At 41.2% G+C, this 18251-nt stretch overlaps 1 protein-coding gene across 2 annotated transcripts; it reads left to right on the forward strand.

Moving 5' to 3' along the window:
• Nucleotides 1–1683: 1683 nt before the first annotated feature.
• nfe2l1a (nfe2 like bZIP transcription factor 1a) lies at nt 1684–16901 on the forward strand. Of its 2 annotated transcripts, none has more exons than XM_029437033.1 (8): nt 1684–1733; nt 3474–4083; nt 4228–4413; nt 12263–12331; nt 12427–12573; nt 12691–12862; nt 13134–13829; nt 13982–16901. In XM_029437033.1, the coding sequence occupies exons 2-8, from the start codon at nt 3802–3804 to the stop codon at nt 14962–14964; spliced, it is 2535 nt and encodes an 844-aa protein (XP_029292893.1). In that variant the 5' UTR covers nt 1684–1733; nt 3474–3801; the 3' UTR covers nt 14965–16901. The 2 variants fall into 2 exon arrangements, with proteins under 2 accessions (XP_029292893.1, XP_029292894.1); XM_029437034.1 differs by having other exon boundaries at nt 12281–12331.
• Nucleotides 16902–18251: the final 1350 nt, after the last annotated feature.

The following is an 18251-nucleotide window of genomic DNA, read 5'->3' on the forward strand; positions in this document are numbered from 1 at the left end:
ACACTATCTCAAATGGACCCAAAAGGCTGCCTGCTCTATCTACTGTAATGTAGATATAATTATAATGTAGATTATTTTCCACAGCAGTGTGTTCTAGTTCAGTTGTTGGTCTGAGATTACGCATTCATGAAAATGTAAATCCTGTAATATTGTCATAATATAAAACAATTTAAGCTCTAAGGTCCACTTACTACTTGCATCATATGGTCTTAATGCATGGTGCTGGTTCAGGTGTCACATGAGCGACAGTGAAAGTGAACTTCTGGTCCCCACTATGAGATGTATTCACCAGCAGAACATGCTGCTCTGTGTCTGATCGTCTATAATTTAAGGGGTGGTTAGAGTTCAAAGAGAGGTCACATGACACTTTCTTTTACTGAATGAAGACATGCTTGGAATTCTGGGAATGGAAATGATCAGATTGAACAAAGCTACCTGGTGCTTTTATTATTATTATTATTATTATTATTATTATTATTATTATTATCATTATTTGTCATTTAGCATATGCTCTTATCCAGAGTGATTTACAGTGAAATAAACAGGGACAGTTCCCCTGGAGCAACTCAGGGTCACAACCTTCCAGTGTTCTCTGTGGAAGCCTAACCACTAGACCACCTTCAGTACAAACACATCAGAAGGATTGATTGTTACTACCTTAACAGCAGATGGAGCTCTCTCTCAGTCACACATCAACAAACTAGCATGCACACACATCTCTTGGTCTGCTCCATCTCCTGCTCTCCTTCCCTGTTAACATAGTAATTCAGACATTTGATTTCTTGAATCATTTTTAAATACCAAGCCAAAAATTAAGGGATGTTTGGTCAAAATATTGCCTTACTAAGTCCGCTCTGAGCTGGCGCCTATATCAGCAGAACTCTATCGAAAAACAAGGAAAATAACAACACGTCTCTAACTACCGACTAAATGTTCCGATTAAACCAGATTCACCATGTTCTCAATCTGTCCGAGCAGCTCCTGATAGTCGCGGCAAACACATCATCTACCAAAGAGCACGTGTTAAATAATTATTTAAAATCTATCCAGATATTCACCCCTCTACACCGTCGTGTTTCTCATTAATGTGAAATGGACAGAATGGAAAAGCAGTCCGGCAAAAGTGACATTCTTTTCACTAACACCACTTCGACACGACACAACACAACACAACACAACACAGCGCTTTCTATATTTACTGTTGCATCTTTCTGATTTTAGCAGCGGTTCCCTCATCAACTTCTAATAGGACTTCCTCTGAATTTATTATCATTTTGTAGGTTTTTGTTTTGGAAGCCTCTCACCGTCTCCCGTGTTGCAGTACCACCCTCTGCCTGAACGGTTAATGATGCACTGGCAGGGGCGCTGTTTTACCGAAACACAAATATCACCAAGTGATACTGACAGAATGCGGCTGTTTCTGGACTCAAACAGGAACAAGAAGTGAGGTGGTTTAGAAATTCAAGAAAATTTGTTTTAATTAACACTTTACACTGCTCTGGTGCTGATAATATAATAGCTGCCCACTGCTCCTGTGCTGTGTGTGCTGTGCTGTGTACATGTGTGACCATTAAAAGAGGACACAATTTCCATTTTCCACACACACAATTAGTGGGCGGGATTAGTTGTCATACGTCACCACTGGGTGTCCTTTAAAGCGGCCCCGCCCTCACGGTGTAGCCTACAGTGTACGGTGTTATAGAGCAGAGACTGACAGTGGACACTCTGAACTGGTAAGACACATTGCCATGATATTCTAATAGTATTATTGACAGGTATACGCTGAATTAATTATTACAAGTGCTTTGTTATTAACTTAGAACATGTCCGCTCCCTGAGCTGAGGGACTGTACAGTTGCTCAGAACTGATCTCATTGTGTGTAGTCGTGAGATAAATCACTTTCAAATATTCAAGATTCACTTTAATGTTGCTGTAATGTTCCTGTAGTAGCCTGTCTATGTGTTCCTGTCAGTCTACGTGTTTATTGTCAGTAGTGCACCGCAGTGTTTTCAGGGAGTTGTATGTTTTCTAAACGTTGAGTGATATTTCTGAAGCTTTCTGACATAAATGTGTTTGAGCGAGGGATGAAAACATTGTGTAACCTGTTGCCACAGCAGCTTCATACCAACAGGCAGAACATGATCACCACTCTGGACATTCATGAGCCTGATATTAATGACAGAGTTTCACCTTAATGGTGGAACGTAAAACAAGTACAAGTGCTGGACACATTTAGGATACTTGTACTTTACTCGAGTATTTTTAATTGTATGTTACTTTTACTCTGCTACAATTCAGAGGGACACATTGTACTTTTACTCTACACTACACTCATCGGATAGCTTTAATGCAGGGTTACCTTGAATATTTAGATTTGACATATACTACACATGATGTATTGTATTGTAATACTCTCAGTATATAAAATAATACAATTAGATTTACCGCCAACATAAAATGCTACTTACACATTAATGTTCCAGTAATAATAATGATAATAATAATAATAATAACGTACAACACACTAGGGCGACATTTTGTGAATTATGAATACTTTTATATTGATACTTGAAGGACATGTCGATACTAATACCTAAATACTCTGAGTACTTCATCCATCACTATTAACCATATGAGGTAGCAGCCTATTACACAACACAGTAGGCTGTTAGTTTATATGGCATTAGTGTTAGACCAGAGGACACAAGAGTTTTACAACAATGGAATAAAATATAATAAAACTTTATTGTTTACCAAGATGGCAAATAGTCTTTGTTCTTCTGACAGTTCATAAATCAATGACAGGAATAAAATACATAAAAAGTAAGCTGTCAAAACAACAAAAACAGATTCAAATGAAATTCAAATAAAGTCTACAATAATTAAACAAGCCAATTACCTGGGGGATAAATGATTTGATGAGAATACATATACATACGTAAAAATATGAGTTTTCTGTAAAGTCCGTTTTTATATCCTTGGGTGTTGTGTATGGTACAGCCAGATCTTCCACTGCACTCAGCATAGCATGGAGACAGGGAGGAGATAGGGAGAGGCTTTTTCCAGGCAAACATTGGCAATTGCATCATGTGGCTGCAGTGAGTAACCCAGGCAGAGTGGGGGAGGCAGGTGGTTACCAAACGCTTTCTAGAAGTAGGGCGAAGTTACTGTCTGTCTGCCTTATCTCCTCACACTGACTTTCAAAGCTCTGCCTGTCAGGCTGCGCTCTCAATAGAGATTAGGTTTGATAAGTGTTTTCCGTTATTGTTATCACTGGTACAGCGGTGCGATGCTCCTGGACTGTACTAGGAGTAGTCCCGCAAGCAATAAGAGTAATAGCTGTGGCAGTAGTTGAAGCAATAGCAGATGTTTAGGTTACGTTCAGTATATTGACATAACAAATGATATTTGCCATAACTTGTGTAATATTTGGTCCGTGTAGTCCGTCCTCTAATCTCTTCTTAATTCACAGGAAACAACAGCTTTGTGATGAACCTGGGAAAGAGTGACTGTCGACCTTTCTAGATGTTTTGATCCAAATGACTTCTTCTTCTACACTTGGACACTGAACTGTGTAGTGTCTTGTTCTGGACTATATTATTAAGTCTTCTGTACCAGAGCAATTTTACATTATAATTGAAGGGGGAAAAGTAAATAATTTCCCAACCACAAGTACCAAGAACATTTTTTACATTTTTACTGTTGGTGAGGTGAGGTGCCTGACAAATCTTGTAGGGACTTAAGACGCAAAGACAGAAGAGACTTTGTGGTGAGCTGGGCCCTGAGCTGAGCTCGGGAACATGCTGTACCTGAAGAAATATTTCACAGAGGGCCTCATCCAGATGGCCATCCTGCTCAGCCTGTGTGGAGTGAGGGTTGACATGGGACTGGAGCCCTACCTGCCTCCCTCCTTGCATGAGATGATCCTGGGTCCCACCTCGGTGCTGACACAGACGCAGTTCCACAACCTCCGCAACCGCCTGGAGGACGGCCACACCCTTGACCCCAAGAGTGTGGACCTGGACGGCTTCTTCACGGCCCGAAGGCTGCTGGGCTGGGTCCGCTCTCTGGACAGACTACAGGTGGGACTCCCTCTTTATCTATATGGCCCCATTGGGCTGGAATTAGAATGATATGATACCAAGAGTAATAATGTTTTAGCTGTTTCCCTTTGACTACGCACAGTTTGTATTTAACCAAGGCTCTCACAAATCCTTTCTCCACAGGTTCCTCATGCAGAAGTGGAAACGTGGCTGGTCCAGCGAGAGCCAGATCCTCTCGCCATGGCATGTCCAGATCTGTCCACACTAGAGAGAGCATCTGCTGGGGTAGAAAGAGAGCTCACTGCCCCACCGGTGGAAACCAGAGCTGTACTTGGTGCCCTGCAGGAAGAAGAGGAGGAGGATAAAGAGGTACAGCTTTTTCACTCTTTAACAAGTCAGGATTTGTTTAGCTTGTTCTGGAGTATCGTCAGAAGTGGAGCACTTGGTCAAGACTGTAACTACATGTCGGGCTACGTGCCAAATATAATAATATTCACTCAATATAGGGACCTTTTATATTGTTTGGCCTGAGGCCTAACTGACAAAGGTCCCACACCAAGCTCTGGTCCTGTGTGTCAGCAGGTTGAGCAGCCTGCGGTGGTATGCAGCACTGGTTATGTTATTATGTCATTAGGTCAGAGGAGGCGTACGAGTTCAGTTCAGGTACAAGTGTTGACAGGCTCCTGTTTAGTTCACATCAGCATTCTCTGACCTTGCCTTCACCCTGTGGGGTCTAGAGCCAAATCCCATGTTCATGACGATGCTGCGAGAGCTTCAAGTCAAAAGAGGTCGGGTCTGAAGGCCGGGGGTACGCGTGAAACAAACTAGTTTGTTGTACTAACCTGTCGTAAAAGTTGTTGTTTTATTTATTTGTTAACAAAAGCTCACATGTGGTCCGATATAAACAGGAACTCGTACTAAAATGTAAAATAGTTGCTTCTAGAAGCCTAAATAATTGTGTTTCCACAGCAGTCTGTAAAATGTAGACACTCAGATTCTGTTAGAAGTGTACTGAGCGTCCCAAAATGCCACAGAAGTAGATATATAAAGATATCTATTTATATACAAATTATATAATTTAGTGATGTGGACGAGAGTGCTGTTTTGTTTTAGCTGTCACCAAAACTAAGTGTAATGTCATGTGACATAATGAGTCAGAGCTGCATGAGTCACCTAACTTCACCACAGATGACCTCAGCAGGAGCATGAAGTACTCTAGAAACGGAGAAGGAACCCCCTGCTGGAGAGACTACACAACACTCGCACACACACACACACACACACACACACACACACACACACACACACACACACACACACACACACACACACACACACACTGTTGTATGCAGGAACCTGATGTAAACAGGAAAGAATGAAAACTAGGAACCCAACACTTAAAACTGTTTGAAATAAGTATTCCACAGCTGAACAATAACTCATTGTAAAAATGCTCTCTTACTGTGCCATAAGACCATTATTGACCATTAATAATGTGTGATATGAAAGGGGTTGCTCCATAGTGATGAACCTATTTATAGTTTTTTTAAAGAGCTTTTTCTGCTTCCCTGACGAGGCCAAAAATAAATGATTTAAAATGCTTCCAGTTTTTATGCTAAACTAGGCTAATCATCAACACAGACATACGAGCGGCATCAGTCATACGATAAATTCTTTGTCAGAACATCTCATACAGTCTGCTGGTGATCATCTGATCTGGCTGGCAGCTCACTTCATGTTGTGGCCTGCATGAACATTTATTAACGCCTCAGACATGCCTGGTCAAGCTTTGGCTCATAACACAGACCTAAGCATATACATTACCTGGCTGTCAGATCTTTCATGTTGAAAATAATCTGTAGAACCCGTCATGCACAGAGGGATGTCTCAAGATAGTTGAAGGGGCCTCTGTGTTGAGCAGAAATGTTTTGTAATGACTGACGCAGGATTTATACTTTGTGGTTCAGGGGCGAGGCAGGAATTATGATTATCAGAAGACCCATGAATGCCTCTGCGGAGTACATGCTGAAGAAATAGCACAGTGTCATTTTTATGACATTTGATCTTTTACCAGCAGTAAGGGCACCATGTCCCATCATCAGAATTAGAATTTGCTTTATTGCCAAGTGTGTTTTCACATTCAATTTGCTATTTGTGTATTATGGTGCACACATAAACACGATGAGATAAATTAAAATGTAAAATAAGAGCAAATATAGAATTATTATAAAAACTATTGTAAAAACTATTGGAAGTGTACAAAGTATACACAAATACAATAAGAAATGACACATTAATTTCACAATTAATGTGAAAAAATATGTAAAGTATGTTAAAAGTGGAAGAGCAGTTTAGTTTTAAATCATTATCATTACAACCATCCAATAAACAAGTTCCACACGACTCTGTGACAAGATTGCATAACAGTGCTATAAAAGTGTACACTATATAAATAGCCCCCCCACCCGCCTAGTGATTTTGAATTCTCATTGTGTATCAAATGATACTCAGACACACAAACACACAGACAGTCACACGCAACACTTTATTAACTTGTGCCCAACTGACCTTGTTTTGAAACCTGATTGCTGCCTATTGCGTCCTGACACACTTTTACATTCCGCAGTTTTGCAAGCCCTCCTGTTTACTGCATCAACACACACACACACACACACACACACACACACACACACACACACACACACACACACATACACACACACACACACACACACACACACACACACACAGGCATGCATTTAAACAAATGTACGCAGATGCATGAGGTGAGGTTAAATATCAAAACTTTAATACATTCTACATTACCATATAGTCTGCTCCACCTGAGTTGGCTGACTGAACTCCTTTCTTTGCATTACCAGCTGTATTATAGGTTCCATATCAAGTCTACTCTACACGCTGAAGGTTCTGGCTTTGAAACCCAATACAACCAGTACTTTATATCTGCTGCTTGCAGAGCTGTCTCAGTGTAATCCTTTGAGGAAGTCTGCTGGGTCACATTGGCCTTACGCCATAACATTATGCCATGTAAAAATAATATTCTCATGTTTTAGCATGTTTAATTACCTGCCCGAAGAATACAGTTCAGTGTGGGGCACTGTGCAATGCGGGGCGTTGCTCCACATGTGCAGCGCCCTCAGCTTTTTATTTTTATTTTTGAGCCACCTGAGTTGACATTGAACGTAAATGCTCACCATGTCTACGACCATTAGCTGCACATGGTGAGTCTACACATGGCCTACATGTGAGAGATGATCGATACTTTGATGTTTCCGGCTACTATTTTGGTATTTCATACTCTTAACAGTTTGATATAATTTGTAAGAGACTCCATTTTTTTCTTGTTTGGTATAATTCAATATGATTCAGCTAACGGGCACATTTGCAATTGCATTCTCGTTTCTTTATAAGTATGCAGTGTTTACATTCCAAATGTACTTTTGTAATATGTTTTGTGGGCAGCAATGTTAAAATAATTTAGTACTTTATGCAGTATAGATGTTTGTGAATGTGCTGAATTGCTTTAACCGGGGGCCATTGGGGGGTAAAATATCACCTTTCAATAATGTGTAGTATAGGAAGCGACCAGTTAGTGAAATCAAAGTCCTGTTTATCTTGTGGCCATGATATGAATATCTTGAATAATAATAATAATAATAATAATAATAATAATAATAATAATAATAATAATAATAATAATAATAATAATAATAATAATAATAATAATAATAATAAGCAACTGTGGGTAAAGGAAACATCTGTTTCATCTGCCTCGCCGAATAACAAATTCTAATTTGTGTTCACCCCGACATAACGGCGAGGTGCGCCTGCGGAGCGGGGCTCTCTCTTTCTCTTGACAGTGGCCCACAATAAGTTATCACGACATGAGATATGAATCCCCCCTACCCTCTCACATACTCCGTAGCTAAAGTAGTAAAGCCCGCTTCTGGCTTGATTTGATTGTCTGGGCAAAGTGTGACATTGAGCTGTGACTAAAACCGTTCACCCCAGATCAAAGACCCCGCCCACGTTGAGGGGAACTTGCACAGACTCATTTATGTTGGAGCTACATACGTGTCCTTGCTGGCCAGCTGCTGAAGGTCCCTGGGTTTTTCTGTAAGCCCCAGCAAGGTCAGGAGAAGGTTAAAGCTATTCTGAGCTTGGCTGTCTGTCTCCGGGTACACAGGAGCCTTTACGTTCTGTACATATGACTGGCCGTATAGAAGACAGTACCACAGCATTATACTGCTCCAGTGGTTAGCATGGGGGAGCCTTTACGGCTTCACTATTTGTTTCTGTTGAATCTCTGTACCATTCTTGTGTTGGCTATAAATGCAAAATTAGGTCAAAATAAGAATGAAAAAAAGAGTTGTGACCTTATGTGCTGAGGCGTATCTTTATACTAACTAATAGCATATGCCAAATACATGTCAACAGGGTACATTTAACATATTAATAAATGAAGATCCAACTCTTTCTCCTTAAGTGAAACTCTTAAGATCAGGGATGTATATGAAAAATACCAGCCACTAGAATGTGATCCTAGATTCAGGGTTGACCGAGTCTAATAGTCCTAATCAAATGTCCCATGTGCCTACTGGCACACTGTCAAAGCTTCATGGGAGCTAATACAATGGTTGTTTTTATTATATGTTATTGTATATAGTGCAAGGTCCTGGTTTCAAACCCAGTAGAACCAGTCCTTTGTGTCTGCTGGATACAGAGCTTATTCCAGCCATGTAATCGTTTCACATTTTGGGAAGTATGCTGATGAGAATTGATGCACTCTCATGCCTTATTATGTTATGTTAGGTTATGTGCTGGACTATTTCTTAGCCAATAACCTTTGTGTTTACAACCGGTTCTGTTGGCCAAAAAGGCCACTACAGCCTTGTAGTAGTCTCATAAACTCTAAATCGACAAAATCCCACACAACATGATCAAAAGAAATGGTTCGACATTTTGGAAAATATGCATTTGTGTTTTTAGTAAATATGTAGATGAAGCCAGCATAAAGAAGAGAATCCACCCAGCACCTCTGAAGCTCTCCAAAGAACACTGGATTTGTTTCCCCCAAAATTTCAAACAGTTTAAACTCTTTCAAATAACTCTTTCAAATAAAGGTTGTACAATGTATCATCCGGCCTCCTTCTCCTCAATCCCTCCCCAAGAACTCTGTGTGCGTCTTTGTAGTGTCGACTTAATGAATTGTATAAATGGGGATAACGATGCACCCACGTTTCTCTTGAAGGCCTTCATGGCGGTGCACTGGGGTATAAACACTAAAGGTGACGGCAGGGTGTGTGTGAAGGATTTACAAAGAGCGCTTGAGAGAGAAGTCCAAACCCTGATTACTTTCACATCTCCGCACATCTGGCCAATTGTGGCATAAAGTAAAAAAAGTTGTGTCGCAGACCTTTACCAATTCTGATGTCAGAGAGGATACTCCAGAGATTCTTGCTTAGAGCAACAGAAATGCAATCGTCAGTGTGAGATAATGGTTAAGTTTATCCATATCTGGTGTAAAACAATTGGATCGTTACCCCCCCCAATAACAATTGCAACAGGAGGAAGTTAGTAAACATCAACAGTCACTTTAATTTAAAGAGGAAATATCATGTTTCTGTGCCCATACATGTGTGTAGTGGCTACTAACCTCTAAACTGTGAAAACATGTGATTCAAGAAGCCATTCAGACTTGGCTCCCCTTCTTATGTCACATGCAGCTTCATTACAAAATAATGTGTCTCTCCACACGGCTTGAGAACTACCTTTGCAAAGGGGCGCCATTTTTCTTACGAACCAATCAGAGCAGACCTGGCTTTTTTGAGAGGGGTGCTTAAAGAGACTGGCGCTAAAAGGGAGCGTTTCAGACAGAGGGGGAATACAAGCGCATTCAGACTGACAGTAAGAGTGTGAACATTAAAGCATGTCCTAGTAGAAAGTATGAACCTGAAAATTAGCACAATATGTCCCCTTTAATGGGCATATCTTCTCATCCTGAACAGCTCTAAACCGCTATACACCATTAGCACTGCAAAGTCAGACAGTCTGAAATAAGTGCGTATATTTGAATTCAGCTAAGCAGTAAATAGTGACAATAGCTTTAATAAACCTGCATTAGTAGAATGTGGCAGACATATGTACCATACGTAAACCTGTGCAAGTGTTAAATAAGGTGATCAGCGCTTGTCATGCTTGGAATCTGAGCTGGACGCTTCACCTTTAAATGCTGAATTGCTGCCAGCTCAGCAGAATAGGAAAGCATGTGAGACACTTGAGCAGCTGCACTCCAGGGTGCCTTTTACACTTAGGGTATGCTTTCTAACACTTAATATGCACAGTTGTTGTGTTGACAAATGAAAGAAGTGTGGACCATTAGCTTATTTGAGTTCATCTTCTGATAGGGGTGAAAACCCCAAGTTTATTTCATATAGATTCTTTGAACCACACGATCATCACAAAGTCTGCAGATGATTCAGAGGCCTGTGATCGATATGAGAAGATATCATTTACCTATTTAACACAAGTTACATTTTTATCAACTCACAAAAACAACTCAAATAGGATTTGACATTTTTATAACTGGGCTCTTCCAGACATTTAAATAAAAAACAATCTATTCTTTTTTTTATAAAACTGGTTGCTGGTCAAAGCTGTGTCTAAAGCCCTGCATATATACAGCAAATACAAGGCCCAGCTGGTGTCTGTCTGCCCAGGAAAGTGAGAGGAGAAGAAACCACAGGGACAGCCACAGGGGTCGGAACACATTTCTATTTATTTATTTTTCAATAACTTTGAATTGGCCCCTGACCCCTGCGGCAACTCACGCCAAACTGCCCTCAGAAGAAAATGGCAGCCGAGCTGAATCAGGAGGAACTCAAACGGTCCCTGCAGCTCAGTGGTATAAAAGTTAAAATCTGACAGAATTTGATGAATCTCCCCTTTGAGTAAATCCTTTTTGCTGTTTTTCATTCATGCAAACATAAGTCAAAAGCACATAAATTAAAGTTCTAGGGCAACACCATGAACAGACATGCCAACATAGAAATAACAAGTTAAGCAGAATCAAAGAAAAAATAAATCAAAGATGGGTTGTTCATGTCGTAGTGCTGTCTCTAGTTTTCAGGGCAGATCTTAAGAAAAGCCTGCCTTGTGAGAAATCATTGTCAAACCCAGAATCCACTTCCCCACATAGCCGGGAGAAGGGGAGAAGTGTTCGACAGGACTCTGTGAAGATGGAGAGACTCGACAGAGAGATGCACACAGACCTACAGGTTAACTGTGTGTTTTCTCAGAGGTCTCCCTCTAATGGTGCCACCTGTGAGTAACACTGAGACTGTTTCATGTGAAAGGGACGTGTCATAGAGTGATTCTCACGGACCGGGCCGCAACCTGGTATCGGTCCGCACAGTGTTGGCTGCCAGGCTGCAAAGTTGTTATCTGACAAGCACCAATCATCCGTCTATTTTTAACTTTAATTATAGATTTTTATTTTTATTTTGTCAACTTATCTTGACTGAGTACATTTGTTTTTTCAAGTCCCCCTCCAGTAAAAAATGTGTTTGCCTCTTGTTACTTGTTTCAGCTTCATCTGCTGAGGGAGAAAAGTTTCTCTTTGCTCACCTTACATTACACAACCTACACACAAATGTGACGTGGAAACTTGTACTTACACTGACAATGGACCTTTCAGTGGAGTTGGAGACATCTTGTGTCCAAAGCATTTGCATATTCATCGATTCTGGATTTTTTAATGAAGAACAGAAAATGTTATCCAAAGCAGATTCTTTTTACAAACACATCTGGAGAGGATCTTTTAAAGTAGACTCAGTCTGGTCATAACCCGCCTGATTGTCCCCTGTAGCGCCACCATCAGGATGACAATCGTGGCTTTGAGTGAAATGCCTCAATAACTATTGGATGGATTGCCATGAAATGTGTCACAGTCTACAGCCATGCTAGCTGCTCAGTGAGCCTGTACACAGCGGTGTTTTCAGCTAAATGCTAACATGCTTAATATGGCATGTTGATGTTTAGCAGGTCTGTCCAACATGTTATGCATATGATCGTTGTTGCGAATATTTCAGTCAAGACCAAAGTCTTGGCTCAACCGACTGATTGGTTTCCCCTTGAGCCTTAACGCCAGCATGGCTAATAAAAACCTGTCTCTATCTTCCTCTCTCTCTAATTTCAGACTTCTTCCTCCCTCCAGGAGTGTTTGATGCTGTTAGAGGAAACCTTTCCCTTATCAGAAGAACAACCGGTACAGCCTCTTCTCTACTCTTCAGTCCGTTCTGCTGTGTCCTTCTTGAATCCTTAAACAGTACTAAGCATTGTTCCTGCTTTCTTTTCCTTCAGTCACGTGATGTTGGGGGTAGAAGGGGAGACCTGGAGCGTCAGCCACCAGGCAGGGAACCCCTGCTGTCCCATACCTCCCCCACTTCTAACCCTTCCTTGGACCTGGAGCTCCACTGGCAGGACCTGTTGGCTATCATGGAGCCTGAGGTGACTGGGAGAATGAAATCAGATGAATTTACATTTGGTAAAATAGAATAAGAAGAAATCAGGAGAAGTCAAGATATATGAGAGATATATCTTTTTTTTTTAATCCTTTCTCTCCAGAACACGGAAGTTGACATGATGACTTCATTTGATCACACTCAGAATTCAAGAGCATCTGAGACCCTTCAGAATGTTGGGTCTGAAGCTCTACACCGAAATCGTAACGACCATGACAACAGCGTAACAGAGGCTGATCATGAAGTCCTTCTAATGGATACTCCCCTGCAGCACGGTAATTCATTTAAAAAGTTGACGTTTGTTGTAAGAATTCATGGACAGTATTTCCACACTTCAACAACTCCAAATGTTGCAATCCTGTTGATGTTCCGTTTAAAGATTTAAATACAAATGTAGAAGTTCTATGGACAACCTTAAAATTGTTAAATCAGGTCAGGAAATTGTCATTATTGTCTTATTTCCTGAATGGCCCATTAATGACTGTGCCTTGTGACATATCCTACAATTCTTAACATTTTGCAAAAATGCCCACTCTTTGTCTGTAGGTTTGTTGGGGCCTCCAAGGCAGTCAGAGCTAGAGCCAGCCCTGCTCCCCCTCACTCCCAGTGCAGAGTTGGATGATCACAGTTCAGCCTTAAACACAAGGGACACTTTGAAAAACTCTATTGTGAATCCCTCACACAGTCTTCCAGACCACACACATCTGCTCGAAAAAAATCTTTCAAGAGACTTCTGCATGGGAATAGATGCAGAAGAGAACTCGAGTACCTTCAACATGAATCTGCTATCACAAGGTCTTTTGGATACCATGGAAGGCAGTCCGTGTTCACAGTATGCCCCCTTCCCTGAAAGCCTTCCTAGCTCTGATGTTAACTTTCAGTCACGTGACTTGACACCTTCCAGGTTGACCCCATCTCCGGAGGGGAATGGTATGACTCGAGACCTTGTGACATCTCCCTCCAGTGTCTTTCTGGTCAACGAGGAGGAGGGTGTGGACAATGAAGATGGTCTACCTAGCCCACTTAGTGACCTCTTAGAGGATGCTGTCATCTTGGATGAGATGAGATTGTTGGACCTGGCTCTGGTGGAAGGATTCAGTCCTGAGATGAAAGCCAAGCTGGAAGAAGAGGGTTTCCTTGACAGTAGAATTACGCAACAGGACGCTGTCAGAAATGATGAGCATTCAGGCTCTGGCACAGCGGTTACAGAAGATCAGGGTCAACCAATAGGACATCAGCAAGGTAATGAAACTGGGACCTTCTTCTGTAGTAACTATATCTGATTAAATGTGCAACTATGTACCTTCCTATTAAGAGCATATTCAAGCTGAGTTCAAGTACTTACTATAAAACTGTAGAACTTACCTTGACCTTTCCTTCTTTCCTCCTCCTAGACGGCGAGGATGAGGCAGACTCAGACTCTGGTCTTTCTCTGGACTTTAGCCACAGTCCTGCTTCTCCATCTGCTTCTGAGGCTTCCTCTTATTCCTCCTCCTCAACCTCCTCTTCATCTTGTGTGTCATCTGTGGGAAGACCCTTCTCTGGAGATGAGGACGAAGAGGAGGAAGGTTTAGTTGGTTCACATATGGAAGTGGAGGTAACCATAAAGCAGGAGGATCTGGAAGAGGAGGAGATGGGGGCAGTGGGAGGAGGGTACCCTGAAGATGTTAAAGAACCCTTCCTTTCCAACTATGGGGATCAGAAGCTTTATAATGGCGTTCCTTGGCTGGAGCACATTGGCCACAATCACACGTACAACCAACCATGGGCATCCGACTCCTCTCCATCTCTGGGCAAGATGACCACCAAACACACCAAATCCTCCTCACGACATGACAACGCCAAACCTTACCACCGCTCCTCTTCCAGACACATCTCCGAGAGCAAAATGTGGAGCCGGGATGAACGTCGTGCACAAGCCCGGAAGATCCCTTTCTCCAATGAGCTGATCGTTAATCTGCCAGTGGAGGAGTTCAATGACCTAATGACCAATTACCAACTTAGTGAGGAGCAGCTTAACCTCATCAGGGACATACGACGTCGGGGTAAGAACAAAATAGCTGCCCAGAACTGCAGGAAGAGGAAACTGGATGTTCTGCTGGAACTGAAAGACAATGTGTCAGGTTTAAGGCGCTACCGTTCGCGGCTGCTCCGAGAGAAACAGGAAGCCCTGAGGAATCTGCAGGAAATGAAGCGCAGACTGGGGGTGTTGTACCAGGATGTCTTTTCCTCACTGAGGGACGAGGAGGGGATGCCGTTGAACGCTATGGAGTACCTGCTTAATTTTGAGTCCAATGGTAGTGTCACAGTAGCGTCACGCCAACAAGGGGCAGCGCTGACAAAAACAAGCAAGAAGCAGAGGGACAAGAAGAAGTGAGGAGGTGGACAAACCAGACATATTCTGGACAACATGAAACATGCCTAACATGAAATCCTCCCACACCCATATCGATATCTCTGACAGTGAGGATTTTATTTTAAGAATTAGTAAATGGCTGGATGGACGCAGTAAATCGGTACAGAAGAATGGAAGTTCTTTGAAAGAGGAGGTGCTTATCATAATGATGTTGGTGGGGTCTTTACTCCACGATGTGTTGTTCTCCATTTTTCATTATTAACATTTTCTACACTGGAAAAGGATTTGAGTATAACTTTAGTTAAACTCAAACATTTCTGAGGTAAATGTAGACTTCTACATAGTGGAAACAACAGATGATATATGACCTGGGACCAGTGCTTTACAATGCTAGCTTAATACCTATGCACCATCCTGCTTGAAAATACAGTTGCACAAGATAACAGACTGATAGCAGGCACTACAATGACTCTGGTCACCAAGGATGGGGTGCTGGTACACAGGAAGTGGAAGTTGTGATCATGCCCCTTGAGCTGGTAGGGTTGCAGCATCCTACAGAAAGACACTTCAGCAGGCTAAGGACAGGGTCATGGGGATCACACCTGTGTATGTTGAGTTTCCAGATGGTGCCCCTGCTGCCAAAATGAAAAACTCAGAGACACTAACAGCAGCATTTCAAATTCTACCAAGAGAGGAAATCTGCCACATTTGCCACTTTGCTGGACATCTTGGAGCAGCACAAGTTAAAAAAGACTTTACGTCTGGCAGTCCTGGAAATGTACACTTGTTTTAAGAGGGCCAGTCCTACTACTTGACTGACTTAGAAGGTATTAGGACAATTCACATACAGTAAAACCTTGTTGCCTATATAAGCTACAATTTTGTGGACAGGGCACTTGAAACTATGCCCATTTTCAAACCTGTGCACACCCAGCTTGAAACTCACCAGGCAACTAAATACTGTTCTGAATATGATGAACTGACCCATATAGGCTGCCTACTTTCTGATAGCATGATGGCAGTGGGTTTTACCCATGCCTTTAACATATTTGATTGTTTTTCAAGAATTTCACCACAGCGGTGACTGTGAAGCTGTGGAAATCGTATGGACTACTTGAAAGACAATGGTGGGAATCTGTGTTCCAACAACCTAAAATCACAGGATTAGAAACTAGTTGGCAGATCTTTAAGACAAAGATACAATACAATTTGTTAAGCTGTTCATATTTTAATATTGGTAGGTTCCAATGTATGTCAAATGCCCCAATTACATATAAATGTACCTTTAATTGATAGTGTAAAGGTGAAAGCTTTGGCCTTCAGATGGTACCTCTGGATTGCAACATTTCTCCAAACTAAAGGCTGACTTGTGAATTGTTTTAAGTTTGGGTTTCACCCTCTGGTGGTTGTGCAGAACTCCAGAGATTCTAAAGAAATTACCAGTACAAGGAATTAAACATGGCAGGAGTTTATATTTACATACATCTGATGTATTCTAGGTTGTAGTTCAAAAGTAGAAATTTGGATGAGTTATCAAACTAATATTATGAGATTATATTTTTGTAAAGTAAATGTATAATTTCTCAGGAATGAGCACAGCCAGAAGAACATGCCAGCAGTAATGGCTGTGTAGTCACACAAACGATTCACTTTGTAATGTTGGATTCTGTTCAGGTAAGACATTTAGTTGTTCAGTGTTTCACATAGTGGACACCTAGTTAGAATCAAACTACTGTAATGCCTCGCATATCTGTAGGACAAAGAAATGCAGTGCACTGTCTATTGTCTTTCAAATTTATGAAGACGAATAATAACCTGCATGTCTATCAATACCTTTGATGGTAACAAGCTTTAATTATTGTTTGTGAAGTGTTTACATTTTGTGTTGATGGTATTCAAGGATGTGGGACCTTGTCTCCTGCAATATAAAAACCTAAAAATAAATTGGAGCTCATTTCTTTGGAGTCAGTGGAGTTCCCTCTCTGGTGCATCAGATGTTACCACTCATTTTAACTCAGTATTAAGTCTTTACAGTGAAATAAATAAAATAAGACAGCTACATTGAATCAAAGGGTTTCTAAAATTGGATTTTCTTAAACGCAAACATCCTAAATGTATCCGTTTATTTCCTGCTCCAGTGTATGTGAATGAAATCAGCATGTTGCCTAGCAATACATCTCCGTTGAAATATTGTGTCCCATTAAAACAAATATGGAATAATTAAAAGACCAAAGTACAAGCAGTTACGAAAACGAAAACACTTTATTGTTCAAAACAGACAATTAAAAGTAGATTTGCCATGACAGTGACATTGCAAGGGAAACTAATAAACATGCAACAGGACAACACAAGCTAACCCACTAAATACAGAGAAACGTTTCAGGGACAACATAGATAAACTAAATAGCAGACCCGGGTGCAGCCAATTCAACCCCTTCCTGTCAGTGGTGAAGTATAACAGAAGGCAGTCAGGGAGCAGGACATTATATTCATAGTACTGATGTACACGCTGAAGAAATAAGAACGTCAGTAACTTTACTGATTAATATATTTATTAGGGTGAAAACAAAAAAGTCGACCGAGCATAGAGATACTGACATACAGTAGGAGCATTAGCACAGCTCGTCAGAGGTTTCACTTGATACTAGAAACTATTTACTGCTGAGCAAACTTACTTTGAAAAAAGAAAAGGGTGTGTGCGGCCTTTTCGTATCAAGTACTTGTGGCCACTTGTTTTAGAAATTGGACCGTTTTTATGCAGCTTGCTGCTTTGAGTTTTTACATGTCTTCCAAAACATGTCACTGAGGGATAGGGCTCAATAAAATAAAAAACATTCTGTAAGAAAAGAAAATATTTTGAAACTAACATGAGGCAGTACGAGGTGAAGCAGAAAGAATGTCTACTGGATATACTGGAGTTGCATTACAATAAAATTTTCTCTTCAAGGTCAGTTCTCTGGGGGTCTCTTGCTGGTGGAGATTCACCAAAGAAAACAGTTCAGAGAAAAAAACATTTGAAGCAGCTAACCAGGGTCTGCCAACAGAGGAAGCTACAATGCTAGCTTTAATACAGTATATAGAAATAAGCACAGCCGGGCTACATTCAACACAAAACGCTGGGAAACATTAGGCAGCAGAGAAACATCTCATGTTCATCAAGCAGACTTCAGAACTTCCTGTGTGTTAAACATAGAACGGTCTGCAAGCAAGAGGAACCAAGAAATACTCTGAACAAGCTGAAATAATCATGTTGCCCGGCCAGTGCTGAAATAATAAAGTCTAGAAAACACACATGTAGCAGAGTGTGT

The sequence above is a fragment of the Cottoperca gobio genome, chromosome 8 (genome assembly GCF_900634415.1).
Source record: "Cottoperca gobio chromosome 8, fCotGob3.1, whole genome shotgun sequence".
Lineage (NCBI taxonomy): Eukaryota > Metazoa > Chordata > Actinopteri > Perciformes > Bovichtidae > Cottoperca > Cottoperca gobio.

Coding starts and splice junctions, on each gene's coding strand:
- nfe2l1a (XM_029437033.1), top strand. CDS start 3,802: ATGCTGTACCTGAAGAAATATTTCACAGAGGGCCTCATCCAGATGGCC. Junction 4,414..12,262: donor AAGAGGAGGAGGATAAAGAG/GTACAGCTTTTT, acceptor CTCTAATTTCAG/ACTTCTTCCTCCCTCCAGGA. Junction 12,574..12,690: donor TGGCTATCATGGAGCCTGAG/GTGACTGGGAGA, acceptor CTTTCTCTCCAG/AACACGGAAGTTGACATGAT.